This window comes from Lagopus leucura, unplaced genomic scaffold, assembly GCF_019238085.1.
Source record: "Lagopus leucura isolate 7727_CA_CO unplaced genomic scaffold, USGS_WTPT01 Super-Scaffold_100004, whole genome shotgun sequence".
NCBI classification, from domain to species: Eukaryota; Metazoa; Chordata; class Aves; order Galliformes; family Phasianidae; genus Lagopus; species Lagopus leucura.
This window is the reverse complement of record NW_024962264.1, coordinates 1959510-1971404: the sequence shown is the minus strand read 5'-3', so window position 1 is coordinate 1971404 and position 11895 is coordinate 1959510. Positions and strand designations below refer to the sequence as shown.

The 11895-nt window shown below is 41.0% G+C and overlaps 2 protein-coding genes across 7 annotated transcripts in view; one reads left to right on the top strand and one right to left on the bottom strand.

Moving 5' to 3' along the window:
* Positions 1-55: 55 nt before the first annotated feature.
* On the top strand, positions 56-2365 carry CUNH4orf46 (chromosome unknown C4orf46 homolog). Its single transcript, XM_042871375.1, has 2 exons — positions 56-175; positions 1376-2365. The coding sequence occupies exons 1-2, from the start codon at positions 65-67 to the stop codon at positions 1529-1531; spliced, it is 267 nt and encodes an 88-aa protein (XP_042727309.1). The 5' UTR covers positions 56-64; the 3' UTR covers positions 1532-2365.
* A 1413-nt stretch (positions 2366-3778) lies between these two features.
* Positions 3779-11895, bottom strand: part of RXFP1 (relaxin family peptide receptor 1) — a 45864-nt gene continuing 37747 nt past the window's right edge. For 2 of the 6 annotated variants that reach the window (XM_042870833.1, XM_042870831.1), the window contains exons 13-18: positions 10561-10632; positions 8683-8754; positions 8247-8476; positions 5864-6274; positions 5185-5403; positions 3779-4382 (exon numbers count right to left, since the gene is read on the bottom strand). In XM_042870833.1, the coding sequence (XP_042726767.1) occupies positions 4081-4382; positions 5185-5403; positions 5864-6274; positions 8247-8476; positions 8683-8754; positions 10561-10632 (1306 nt within the window). In that variant the 3' untranslated portion in view covers positions 3779-4080. Of the gene's footprint in view, positions 5063-5184; positions 5404-5863; positions 6275-8246; positions 8477-8682; positions 8755-10560; positions 10633-11895 lie in introns of all 6 variants that reach the window. The other 4 variants (XM_042870835.1, XM_042870832.1, XM_042870836.1 and 1 more) reach the window with 4 other exon arrangements.

The following is an 11895-nucleotide window of genomic DNA, read 5'->3' as shown; positions in this document are numbered from 1 at the left end:
CTCCCGCCATGCCGCGCGGCTCTCGCGAGACAGAACGGGATCGGAGCGCTGTGCGGCGCGGGCTATGGCGGAGGCTTCGCCCAGCACCGGGCCTCGGCGGGCCCGCAGCGGCAGTGAAGGAGCGGCGCCGGCCGGAGCCCTGCAGCTGGAGGAGGTGGAGATGCAGATCGGCGACGTGAGTGCACGCCGAGTGGGCGGGAGGGGGTCCGCATGAACACGTCTTTCAATCAATCAATCAATCAATCAATCTCATACTATTCTTCTGGGGAAACTAGCTGCCCGTGGCCTGCACAGGTGCACCTTTCTTTAGCTAAGGAACTGCCTGAGGGCCGTGCCCAACGGGAAGTGGTGAATGAAGTCCAGCTGGCGACCCGTTACAAGTGGTGTCCTCCAGGGGTCGGTGCTGGGGCCCATCTTGTTTAATATCTTCATTGATGATCTAGATGAGGGCATCGAGTGCACCCTCATAAGTTTGCAGATGACACCAAGCTGGGAGGTGGTGTGGATCTGCCTGAGGGTAGGGCGGCCCTTCAGAGGGATCTGGATAAGCTGGATCGCTGGGCTGTGAATGGGATGAGGTTCAACAAGGACAAGTGCCGGGTCCTCCACTTTGGCCACAGTAACCCCATGCAGTGCTACAGGCTTGGGGATGAGAGGCTGGATGACTGTGAGGAGGAAAGAGACCTGGGGGTGTTGGCTGATGCTCAGCTGAACAGGAGCCAGCAGTGTGCCCAGGTGGCCAAGAGGGCCAATGGCATCCTGGCCTGCATTAGAAATGGTGTGGCCACCAGGAGCAGGGATGTGATCATCCCCTGTACTCAGCTCTGCTGAGGCCGCACCTCAAGTATTGTGTTCAATTTTGGGCCCCTCACTGCAAGAAAGACATTGAGGCCCTGGAGCGTGTGCAGAGAAGGGCAACGAAACTGGTGAGGGGTCTGGAGCACAAGTCTTATGAGGAGCAGCTGAGGGAGCTGGGATTGTTCAGTCTGGAGAAGAGGAGGCTCAGGGGAGACCTCACTGCACTCTACAACTTCCTGAAGGGAGGCTGGGGTAAAGAGGGGTTTGGCCTCTTCTCCCAGGTGACAAACAGGACCCGGGGAAGTGGATGCAAGTTGTATCAGAAGAGGTTTAGATTAGACATGAGGAAGAACTTTTTCTCTCAGATGGTGGTCAGGCACTGGAATGGCTGTCAGGGAGGTGGTGGAGTCGCCATCCCTGACAGTGTTCAAGAGGCGTCTGGATGAGGAGCTATGAAATGTGGTGTAGTGCTTGTGGTAGCAGTGGTGATGGGAGGACAGTTGGACTAGATCATCTTTGCAAGTCGTTTCCAACCTTGTGATTCTATGATTCTATCTGTCTGTCTGCCCGCCCTCAGGCCGCCTTCTCGCTGAGCCGCGTCCTGCAGGCGACAAGCGCCGTGTCGGCACAGGTGGAGGCGCTGGCGGCTCGCTGCTCGGAGAACGCGCGCTGCCTGCGGACGTGGCGGGACCTGCTGAAGGAGGGCTACGACTCCCTGAAGCCCAGCGAGTGAGCTGCTGTGGGACCGAGCCGTATGGATGTCTGTTTTGCGTGCATGAATTGCAGTCGTGTGAAAATAACGTTGCGACTTTGGACTTCCTCAGAAGCTCAGGTGATCTCAGGTTCGTGCTGAAGTAACGCACACGGAGTTACCCTGCTCCCTGTACTTTGCAGCCTTTTGAACACTCCTCGTTGCTGGATGTCTTTGTGAGAACTTCCACAGCCTCCAGCCTTCCCGTGCCTGTGCTCTTTCATTATGGAAAGGATGGGATCGTGTGGCAGGTTGTGGCTTATTTACAAGCTTTAGGTAATCCCCCTGTCCCAGACATTATTATTTTAGTGTGGTATATTTCTGTGAGGTTGCATTTTTGTTTTACGAGAAGTTTTATTACTGTCAACAATTTTACACTATTTTCCGTTGTAATAAAGTGCCTTATGGTGGTCCACATCAGCAGTGTTTACTGTTAGGATTAATTGTTCTGAAGCACAAGGAAAAGCTTCCATCAGTTAGGACAGAACCTGTGAAACGGACTCTCCCATCTTGGGGAAGAACTTTTTTTGTACTTGATGCTGTTTTTATGTCTTGCCTTAAGCAGTTACTAGTTCATTAGTTTGGTGCTGTTACCAAGGCCTTTGGGTCTGTAAGATCACTGTTATGTAATAAATATCTGTGCCGAAATTCCTGTGCCTTTACCACAGCTGCAAATGCTAAAATACAAGGGGAAGCTGCAGGAGAATGTAGCTATACCCTGGATCAGCCATATTTTCCCTGGTATAAGCTATTTTAAAGAGAAGCTGTAGTTTTGTTATCAAAGCAATAAAGTTCTTACAACAAATTTTGAACTGATGGATATTCTTGGATTACTCATAGAAATGAGGATGACATTGAGTGCATTTAGAATCAACTTAAAAGAAAAATAGGAACATTGATAAGGACAGACATCCTACTGAAAGCAGGGGAGCAGCTTTCTGAACGAGCCTTAGATTACACAAGCCCTGGTGAATTGAGTTCTGAGTGGCTGGGTTAAAGGTGATCTACATTGCAGGATTCCTCTTAGCTGTTGTTTTTGTTTGTTTGTTTTCCCAGTAACTCAAAGTGCTGCCAAACAACTTGGAACAGAAGTCATTTTGTTCAATGGACAATCTTTTATTTTGATTGAACGTACAGTAGATGCTTAACTTTTGATTTCAAGATAATCCAAAGTTCTGTAAACAGCTGAAGTGTGAGTCACACTATTTTTAACTCTACTTCTTACATTATTAAGAAGTTAAGTGCAAACACCAGAAGTATCTTTAAACTTCATTTTAAAAAGCTTCAAATCACCAATACAAAAGAATTTATTTTACCTTCTTGGGCTTCCAAGCCATTGGGCTGGGAATACGGTACTAAAAGAACAAAAGAAATCACAGTAATTCTTAAGGGAAAGATCTTAGGTGTGTGTATGCAAAAGAACTGCCTCTACATCTATCCTTAACACCTTTTTTTGGGGGTGCAGAGGTTTGTTTCAGCTTGATGACATTATTGTGCTGTTCTATTACAAGGAGGAAAAACACAGCCCAAAAAGTGCAGAACTGGTGTTCCTAAAATTTTTTTAGCCATATTGCATCCGTTCAGGTATACAAGGAGACTGAATGTATATGTGATGAAGCCTACTAAGACTGACAGTCATCTCTTTGGCACCCTCCTGTTATTCAATATCCAGAGATAGATAAAGGCTGAAACCTGTTCAAGTGTGTAAGCTGCTGGGAGCTATTTAGTGTAGCTCATAATGAAATGGTGAGGAGAAGAGCAGCGTCAAGATATTGGGGTGCTCAGTTTGGTCTTCCTAGCTCTTCCAAAAGGAGAAATTTCCTCTAGTTAACAGCTGGAGGACACACAGTTGAGAAACACATTTAAAAAAGAATATTCTGATTCTGCTTGAATTACAACAGTTGTATGGGTGAAACGGTTGATAAAAGGAATAACGTTTCCACCTGTTTGACCTTGACAAATATAATAAAGTCATCTAATTATGAAATGAAAATATTTTCTTAGTGCTATTCCCAAAAGCTTTTAAGAGCTGTATGCAGTCTAAAAAGTCTACCACTCAGAAATCTTGAGAGGAGTATGATTTTGAAGATGAAACCAGTCAACTCTGAAAAATAAAAGAGCTGTTGAAATGGGTATTTTTTTTAACTACAAAAAGTTTATTGAAAATAGCCTTTTTTTCCCCCAAAGATAGATGATTTTGAAATGCTGTGATTTCAGTATGAGATGTTTTAAATAACACTTCATTATTTGTTTTTCCCCACACTCCTGGCTTGCTGGAGGAAAAAAAAGAAAGAAGAGATTGACTTCTCATTCTGAACTAGAATGAGTTGTCAAAATAGCAGGAACTGTTGCAAGGTGGAAATAACACTTGATATATTGGTTCTACCTGCAAGCAGCCACACTGTGCTTCTTCCTGCTTTGAGTTCTGGTGCGCAGGAGCCCAGGCGTCATACCTCCCTCGCTTGTCATCGTTGTTGCAAAGCAGCAACTCCACAGGCGTGCAGACATCGCTGTGAAGATTCCAAACGTGTTTACGTGTAGGAATTTAGTCTTGTTGACTGTGTAGTGACAGAGGCATCAGAGGAGTCTGTACAAAGCACAGGGTTAGTTAGCTTTGGTGTGATTTCGTGCGTTGGCCACATCTCTACCCAAATGAAGGACGGACCGTAAGCTTTCTGACTGCCTTTGCCCCTTTTGGATCTTCTTTGTCTGTAGTTGTACCAGAACTGGTGAATCATTTCTTTGAAGGGTCGTGTAGTCAAAGTGTAGAGAAGAGGATTCAGAGCACTATTTATGGGCAAGATAAAAATCACTACCCAAGATGTTATGGTACCTTGGGGAGAGAAAAAGAAAGGAAGCTGTAGTAGGCATTATAGCGTTTCTACCCATTAATTAACATGAGCCCTTGATGCTTATGAAAGAGAGCTTCCTGCTTGGAGGGGTGGCTGCACACTTCCAGCTTGGCTTCATATCGCAGGTTGTTTCTTCTCACTATTATTTTTGCACTACCCTTTGCTCTTGTATCTTCTCTATTCTTTGCTTCCTGTCACTGCCTGGGATCTATATTCCCTATTCCTCAGTATTATTCATTATAAGTCCCCCCACAAAGCTTTTAAAGTTTCTAATCTTTTACTGGTTTTACATGGGAATGTATTTTTAGCATGAAGAAGGTTAGCTTGATTTTACATAACTTAGTGCTTGAAGTGTCAGTGCTTGAAGTTATTTCAGGGTAAGAATTATATGGTTAAATCAAGATATGAAATTTTGTGTTGGCTTGAACGCTGGTTAGGCAACAGAATCTCCGAAAGCCAGAAGATGAGAAAGGCCAATCCAGTGCAAGCTTGGTTTACAAAATCATCTGATATATTTTATAGATATTCTATTGGGACAGACTTCAAAGATTTGATTTTTTGTTGTTATGTCCAAATTAAACGTGACTAACCTTGTAGATGATAGTAATATAATCCAGTGCAGTAATAAAGCAAAGTATAATTCATTATATTGTGTGTTCATCTATGAAGATAAATAAGCATATAGTTCATTACAGTAATATAATTCAATACATTCAATTCTTTGTTCTAAACGAGAAACTATCTTCATGCACAGCCAAAACAGCAACAAGGGGAAGAACATACCTGGTATTTCTACTTGCAGTAAAGAAAGGAGTTTCAAAATAAAAATGGGTATCCAACACAGTGCGTCAGTAAATACAATGAAGAAAAAACGTTTGGCCAGTGTCATCTCTTTTTTGATATGATTCTGAATCTCAGTAGCCATAATGGCTGTTTGGTGAACACTGTAGAACATACTTCCGTAGGAAAAGACAATGATGAGAAAAGCTGCCAAGTTTACACCTGTTGAAAAGGCTTTAATTAGTTACTTCTTAAAAGCAGAACAGCAGTTCCACATCACTTGTTTGCAAGTTGGATAATAAAGAAAAATCCTTGCTCTAAACTGCCAATCCCATAAAATTAAACAGTCTTCTCTCAAACATAGAATCTCTACTCCAGTAATCACATCATCATCACCTGACAAATGTTTGCTATTGGAGCCAAACAGTGCAGCTCTTCTCTTTACTTCCCTGGCAAAAATCTATTCCTTCAGGAACTCAATGATTCTACCTTCTTTCCAACTTCTGAGCCCTTCATACATCTTAAGATACCTAAGTATCAATCTAATATAACAAAATAGATTGGAAAAGGTCTGTATGAAAAATGAATATCCCAACAAAGCTGCCAAATCTGTCTGAAAATCAGGACCATTGTTGTATATAAGGAAGGCTCTAATCATGTATCAGGAAAAAAGGCAACTTACCTAAAAAAATGACAACAGAATAAATCTGACTTCCTGAACTTTCTGATTGCTCTGAGTGAAGAGGGAAACAGACGCCATTGGTGCCGTAGTAGTTCCTGAAAAATTCCTTATTGCTCAGTGGAATAAAAGCAACAACAAACCCAATTATCCAGATAAGAACTAAAATGGAAATTGTCCTGCATTTTCTGGGCTTCAAACACCTAAAAGGATAAACTATGCAGATGTATTTCTCCAAAGTCAGGTAAGTCAACAGTAAGACTGACACCTCTGTAGACAGAATAGCCAGCGATCCCACCAATTGACAATGAATACTGTCCATCCACAACTGAGCGTGCTTGTTGTATTCTCCACGATATTTAAGATCAAAAGCTCCAATCACAAATAAATATATTCCCATCAGACAGTCAGCACCTGTGGGCATAGTGCTTAACATCATTATTTACACATCTGAATTTCCCGTTCTCTTTGTGTATATGTCTGTTGAAAAACAGACATGCACACGTTAGTACACATTTTTAAGCCAGCTAATACACAGTTATAAAACCAATGTTAGAGTTGGAATGATACCATGAGTTGTAGCAAAGGCCACATAATTCAGCTCTGTTACTCCTTTTTGTCAGCTTTTGTTTGAGCTAATAGTCTATGTTTCATAGTTGTTTTCAGACTTATATATTGAATCCTGAATAAAATTGGTTTTCAAGCTGAAAAAGCATACTTCAATTTATAGAAATACGCTTTCAACTCTTTTCTTGGGTTGGATTAAAAGTTTAGTTTTAATTCGTCAATTTAATTCATTCCATTTAAGTTTAGTTTAGATTTGTCCATCTTACAATAATTCAAAACTGATGTGCACAAGCTTCTACTAAGACTTGAAAGCAGTCAGCAAACACAATCAACAGTGCTCTTCCTCCTGATTAGCTCAGCAGGGAAAGGCAGAAGGTAGAGGGAAGCTCCTGTGCGTGCCTAGGGTAATGCTAGAGGGATTGCTCTGACATTTGTTGAGCTCCTTTTGGAGCATTAGAATGAGTGAGCTTGTATTGTAGATCTCTCAGGATGCGCTCACCATTCCTCACGTGCTCAATAATGATGGCAGGGTAAAAATAATTATTAAATTCTAGCATTTGCTTCACGTTTTCAACTCTAGTCCAGCAAGAGAAACAACGAGCCTTGATTGCTTATATTGAAAGATCATGACACCTCTTCTTACTCCTATTATATTTTATATGGACTTACCAAGAAAAGGCTCAGTAACAAATATTTCTGCAATGCTAACACTACAAATTCAAGAGGAGCTGTCAACACAGAGCTGAAGGTGTCTCATGTACGCACACACATACATGCTTATGTATAATCTCAGTGACTAGAAGTTTTGCATGGTGCTCAGATTTTTCTAATGGTTAAGCAATAACAATTTGAGAATCACTGACATGCAGTATATAGAAATGCTGCCATTTTATACCCTGCTGACAATTACATTTAAAAATGCAGCTAATACCACTTGTGAAATATTTAAGTTTAGATGGATTTGTACTGAGATGGGCTATTAGGAATGGTAACAGAATCCCATGCAATTGTTTAGCCTGGAGGAGGCTCAGGGGAGACCTCACTGCACTCTACAACTCTACAAAGGGAGGTTATGATTAGGAGGGGTTGGGCCTCTTCTCCCAGGCAACAAACAGGACCCGAGGGAATGGCCACAAGTTGTACCAGAGGAGGTTTAGGTTGGACATGAGGAAGAACTTTATCTCTCAGAAGGTGGTCAGGCATGGAATGGCTGCACAGGGAGGTGGTGGAGTCGCCATCCCTGGCAGTGTTCGTTCAAGAGGTGCCTGGATGAGGAGCTGCGAGATCTGGGTTAGTGCTTGTGGTAGCAGTGGTGATGGGAGGGCGGTTGGACTGGATGATCTTGTAGGTCTTTCCCAACCTTGTGATTCTATGATTCATTAAGAGGAAATTGTTCACCCAGGGGGTGGTGAGGCCCTGGCACAGCCGCCCACATTGCTGCGGGTGCCCCACTCCTGGAAGAACTCAAGATCAGGCTGGATGGGACCCTGGGCAGCTGAGCTGGTGGGGGGTAACCAGCCCACAGCAGGGGTTGAGACTGGGTGGGCTTTGAGGTCCCTTCCAACCTTCCAATGTCTACAGCACTAAAATCATGAAACCTTTGCAATCTATCAACAGTTTGTTGTTACAGAACAAAGGTAGCATCCAACAAGACTTCCTGGTGGGGAAGATACGGCATTTTGTATTGCCATTCACACGAGCATGAGGGTTCAGTACATCTAATGCTGGAAATGTGTCACCATTTTGTAATAACAAATACTGTACACACTACGAGCAGATTAAAACAATATTCTTCTACTTTCATGCATGGAATACTCACAGCAGAGAGACATTATTGAGATGCCGTGGAGCTTATTTTCCGATCTGATGTAAGGCCTCATACAGATAACAAAAATATTTCCAAAGCAAGTGATGGCAGATACAACCCAGACAAACACTCTCTGTATAATGCTAGCTAAAAGATTCTCCAGGGATGAAATCCCATCAGTATTAGGCTTACAGCTGCGCACATGAGGGGCATATCCACAGTACTGGAACTTCTTGAAATATCTGGTCGTGAGAAAGAAAGACAGAAAATAGATGGCTCTATCTTTGTAGCCAGAATATAAAACCTCTTTGGTAAATATTCAGAAAACGTATCTCAAAAGAAGATAAATGAATTTTAAATTACTTAATAACCGTTTTTTCTTATTCAGTAATCTGCAAACTGTGAAATTACAACCAAAGAAAACAAGCTGCAATGATGATCTACTTACATGTGGGAAAGGTTTCTAAGTGGAATGAACATTCTTCTCTGGATGTTTGCAATTTCAATGCCCTCCAAGCTGCTGTAAACAATATATTCTCAATGAAATGCAGTAGAAACTCAGTGGCAGAAAGACAAATTGGGTGAGCATTTATACTGTATTCATATGATGAAACTGTGCGTTCATGTTATGAAATTAGAGATGAACTTAATTGTGTCTACTCCATCATTCTTCTGGAACTTGAATAGAAACCCTAAATAAAAGCTAAAGTGGAACAAAATGAATCACACTTAATTTTACTAAACTTGCTATTTTTCCAGTATCTCAAACAAGGCAGTTTTGGTGCTCTCAGCAGTGCCATCCATGATTGCCATTCTCAAGTGTTGCTCTACCAACTCTCTTTCACCATCCCTGGAAAAATCATAACTTGTTCCAGCAGTGATATTTTAAATTTCTGCCTTCCATCCCAAATATTGCTTTACTAGGCAAACACATCACAGCAGGAATGCAGGATTTTATTGTGTCAAGAGCAGCAGGAAGCTGGTACACAGAATTCTGCATATTAGGGAAAACGTTGGACTTCTGGTGACAAATACATAGGATTTCTTATTTGATTTTTTAAGATATATTTTAATACTCCTACAGTAGTAGACCAATACAGTGTAACTGTGCAGGTTGCTCTTTCAGAACTTCAGTTTCTGTATTCTAGTCTAAAATAATTAGATGAGTAACTTGTGAAAACCTTTGGTTTTCCTTGCGTGGAACCTTGTATGAATCCACTTTTAAATGCCCTGAGTGCAAAATACTTGTGAGTCCTGGGTATATTTAGGCAAAAGAGGGTAAAAGTACCAATCTTAATGGTTTTTAGTTTTGGGAAATTCTGCTATGAGACAAGAATAACTCCCCAAATATAGAAACCTGTAAATTTTAGTTAAGCCCTGAAATTAATCCTGGGCTTGATTTCCCTAGCTATACCTACTATTTTAAGCTGGGAAAGAGGAAATGGATATTCTACAGACTGAGGGCTGAGACATACTCTTTCATGTAGATCTGTCTCAAGGTTCATCAGCTTTCCTAACTTGAAACATGGAAGGTCTTGAGCACTGAGTTGCACGAGTTCTTTGAGTGTTAAATAATGAATGAAGGACATGCTGTAACTTGAAAAAAAAGAAAGAGGTAGCTTATAATTCTTTTCTGTGCTCAGATACTTGTTGTTGCTGTAACTTGTACAGACCTACTCCCTACATCACACAGTCTTTCCAAGCTGGCAGAATTCGTGTTAGAGCTGCTGTGTTAGCCAAGATACAAAATTTTCCTCTCAACTCCCTAAAAAAGATTTGTAAAATCCCACCCCCTCTGACAAGACGGCCGAACCATGATTGCTTTGTGGGTTTTTTTGTTTTGTTTTTTTAATGGTGTTAGTAGTGGATTCTGTAAGAGGTGAAACAGTTCTCCAGTCAAACCTGTACGTACATCAATTTCCTTTTCAATTCCTGCCTTTACTGATTCTAATGTTGTCTACCCATGGCATTCAATAGCCCCTACTGAGCTTCACGTGACTCTTAACCCTATGGACAAGTTGTTCAAGATCAAAGCTGGGTTCCATTAAACTTGCTTTTTAACACTTGAAAAGACAACATTCTTTGTGAAGTGGAACTCACGATTTCTTTTCATTTGAGAAATATCCAGTAAGAACCTTGTATTTAAATGAAGGTACATTGGAATATTGCTAGTAGTTACTTTCCAGGCTGAAATTTTTGAATAGCTACAGTCTGGTTCAAAGGAAATTTCTTTTAAAAACACGTTTTGTATTATGAACTTCTGAAGATGTGCTTTATCACAAAGAAAACATAGCTAAGTGTTTGAATAGAAAAACTTGATACTTACAGGGATTTGAGTTTGGTTAGAAAATCAAACTGGTCCATTTGTATTTTCTTGATTGGATTGTAAGAAAGGTTCCTGTAAATACAACAGAGAATTAAAGTAACATCATACATCTTCTTTACAGCCTCTTCAAAGATAAAGTAAAACTACTTTTCAGCCCTCCAGGAAGGACCTGCTCTCTTGGCAGTTGTGAATATAAGTAACATCATTTCTGTAGCGTTATTCAGCTTGGTAAATACCCTCCCAATGGAAAGAGTAGCCAGATGCTTCATACTATGCTACTGCCACATACATTCACGTGCACATCTGCATCCCCCAACCTGACGCTTGAAGGTTTTGAGTAAGTAAAAGAATGTAGCTGAACTGCACACATTTAGAAACAAAGTTTAGTTTGGTACTTGATAAAACCCATCACTTCTAATGATTTCTGTGAAAACAGATAGAGATAGTTCTAATTTCTTCTCCCTATAACTCTTCCTTATGTTTTTGTTTAGATAAGGTAAATTTAACATGAAAGCTCAGTATCTGCAGCTGGCTACACTTGATTATCCCAAGAGTTGTGACTGATCCCAAGAGTGCTGGAAAAGCAGAAAAATAAGGTATTGCACATGCTGGGTCCTGGCTAGAAACAGAGATCTGTGTCTGGCAAGGGTAAGAACAGGGACTTTGCACAGGTGGGTTAACCTCCAGTAAAACTTGCTCATGGCAATGAACAAAAAAAGAAAGAAAAAAAAATAATCAATGCTTTCTCAAAAGGTACATTGGGTTTACACAGCTATTGAGTGCAGTGGGGAGTCTTGCTGCCTCTCCGTACTGTCTTCCTAGTTTAAAATCAATGCGGGATTAAATGTGCTGGCCTGAGCCCTGTGGAGAGATCTTCAGTTTTCTGACATAATCTTGCAGATTATGTAAGAAAGACTGGGACTTTTCAGCACTTGAGAATTTTTCCATGCACGTTATGGAAAAGAAAGAATGCCTTTTTTGTTTGTTTGTTTCATAATGCCTTACACTTCTTTGGATCTCTTTTACAAGAGGAAAGCACTTGCTAACGATGCTATCAAGTTCTTACCCTTTTAATTTTTAGAGCCAAATCATAACATCATATTAAAAACTCCCATCAAAACGATAAAGTTCTCCTAATATAGCTAGCACAGGTCATTTTGCATACACTAGTAAGATCTGGAAAAAAATAGAATTTGAATTTGCTCTCTTTTTGGATATGGAAATGACATATTTTACAAAATTATTCAGGGCAAAATGACAAACATAAAATTAAAGGTAAATGACATGTGAAATTGCTTTTGTGTCAAGTGTTTTTTAGGCAAAGCTTATACAGAG

Excerpts from the sequence above, each read along its gene's own strand:
- CUNH4orf46 (XM_042871375.1), top strand. The coding sequence starts at position 65 with ATGGCGGAGGCTTCGCCCAGCACCGGGCCTCGGCGGGCCCGCAGCGGC. Across the intron at positions 176-1,375 it reads TGGAGATGCAGATCGGCGAC|GCCGCCTTCTCGCTGAGCCG; the intron begins GTGAGTGCACGC and ends GCCCGCCCTCAG.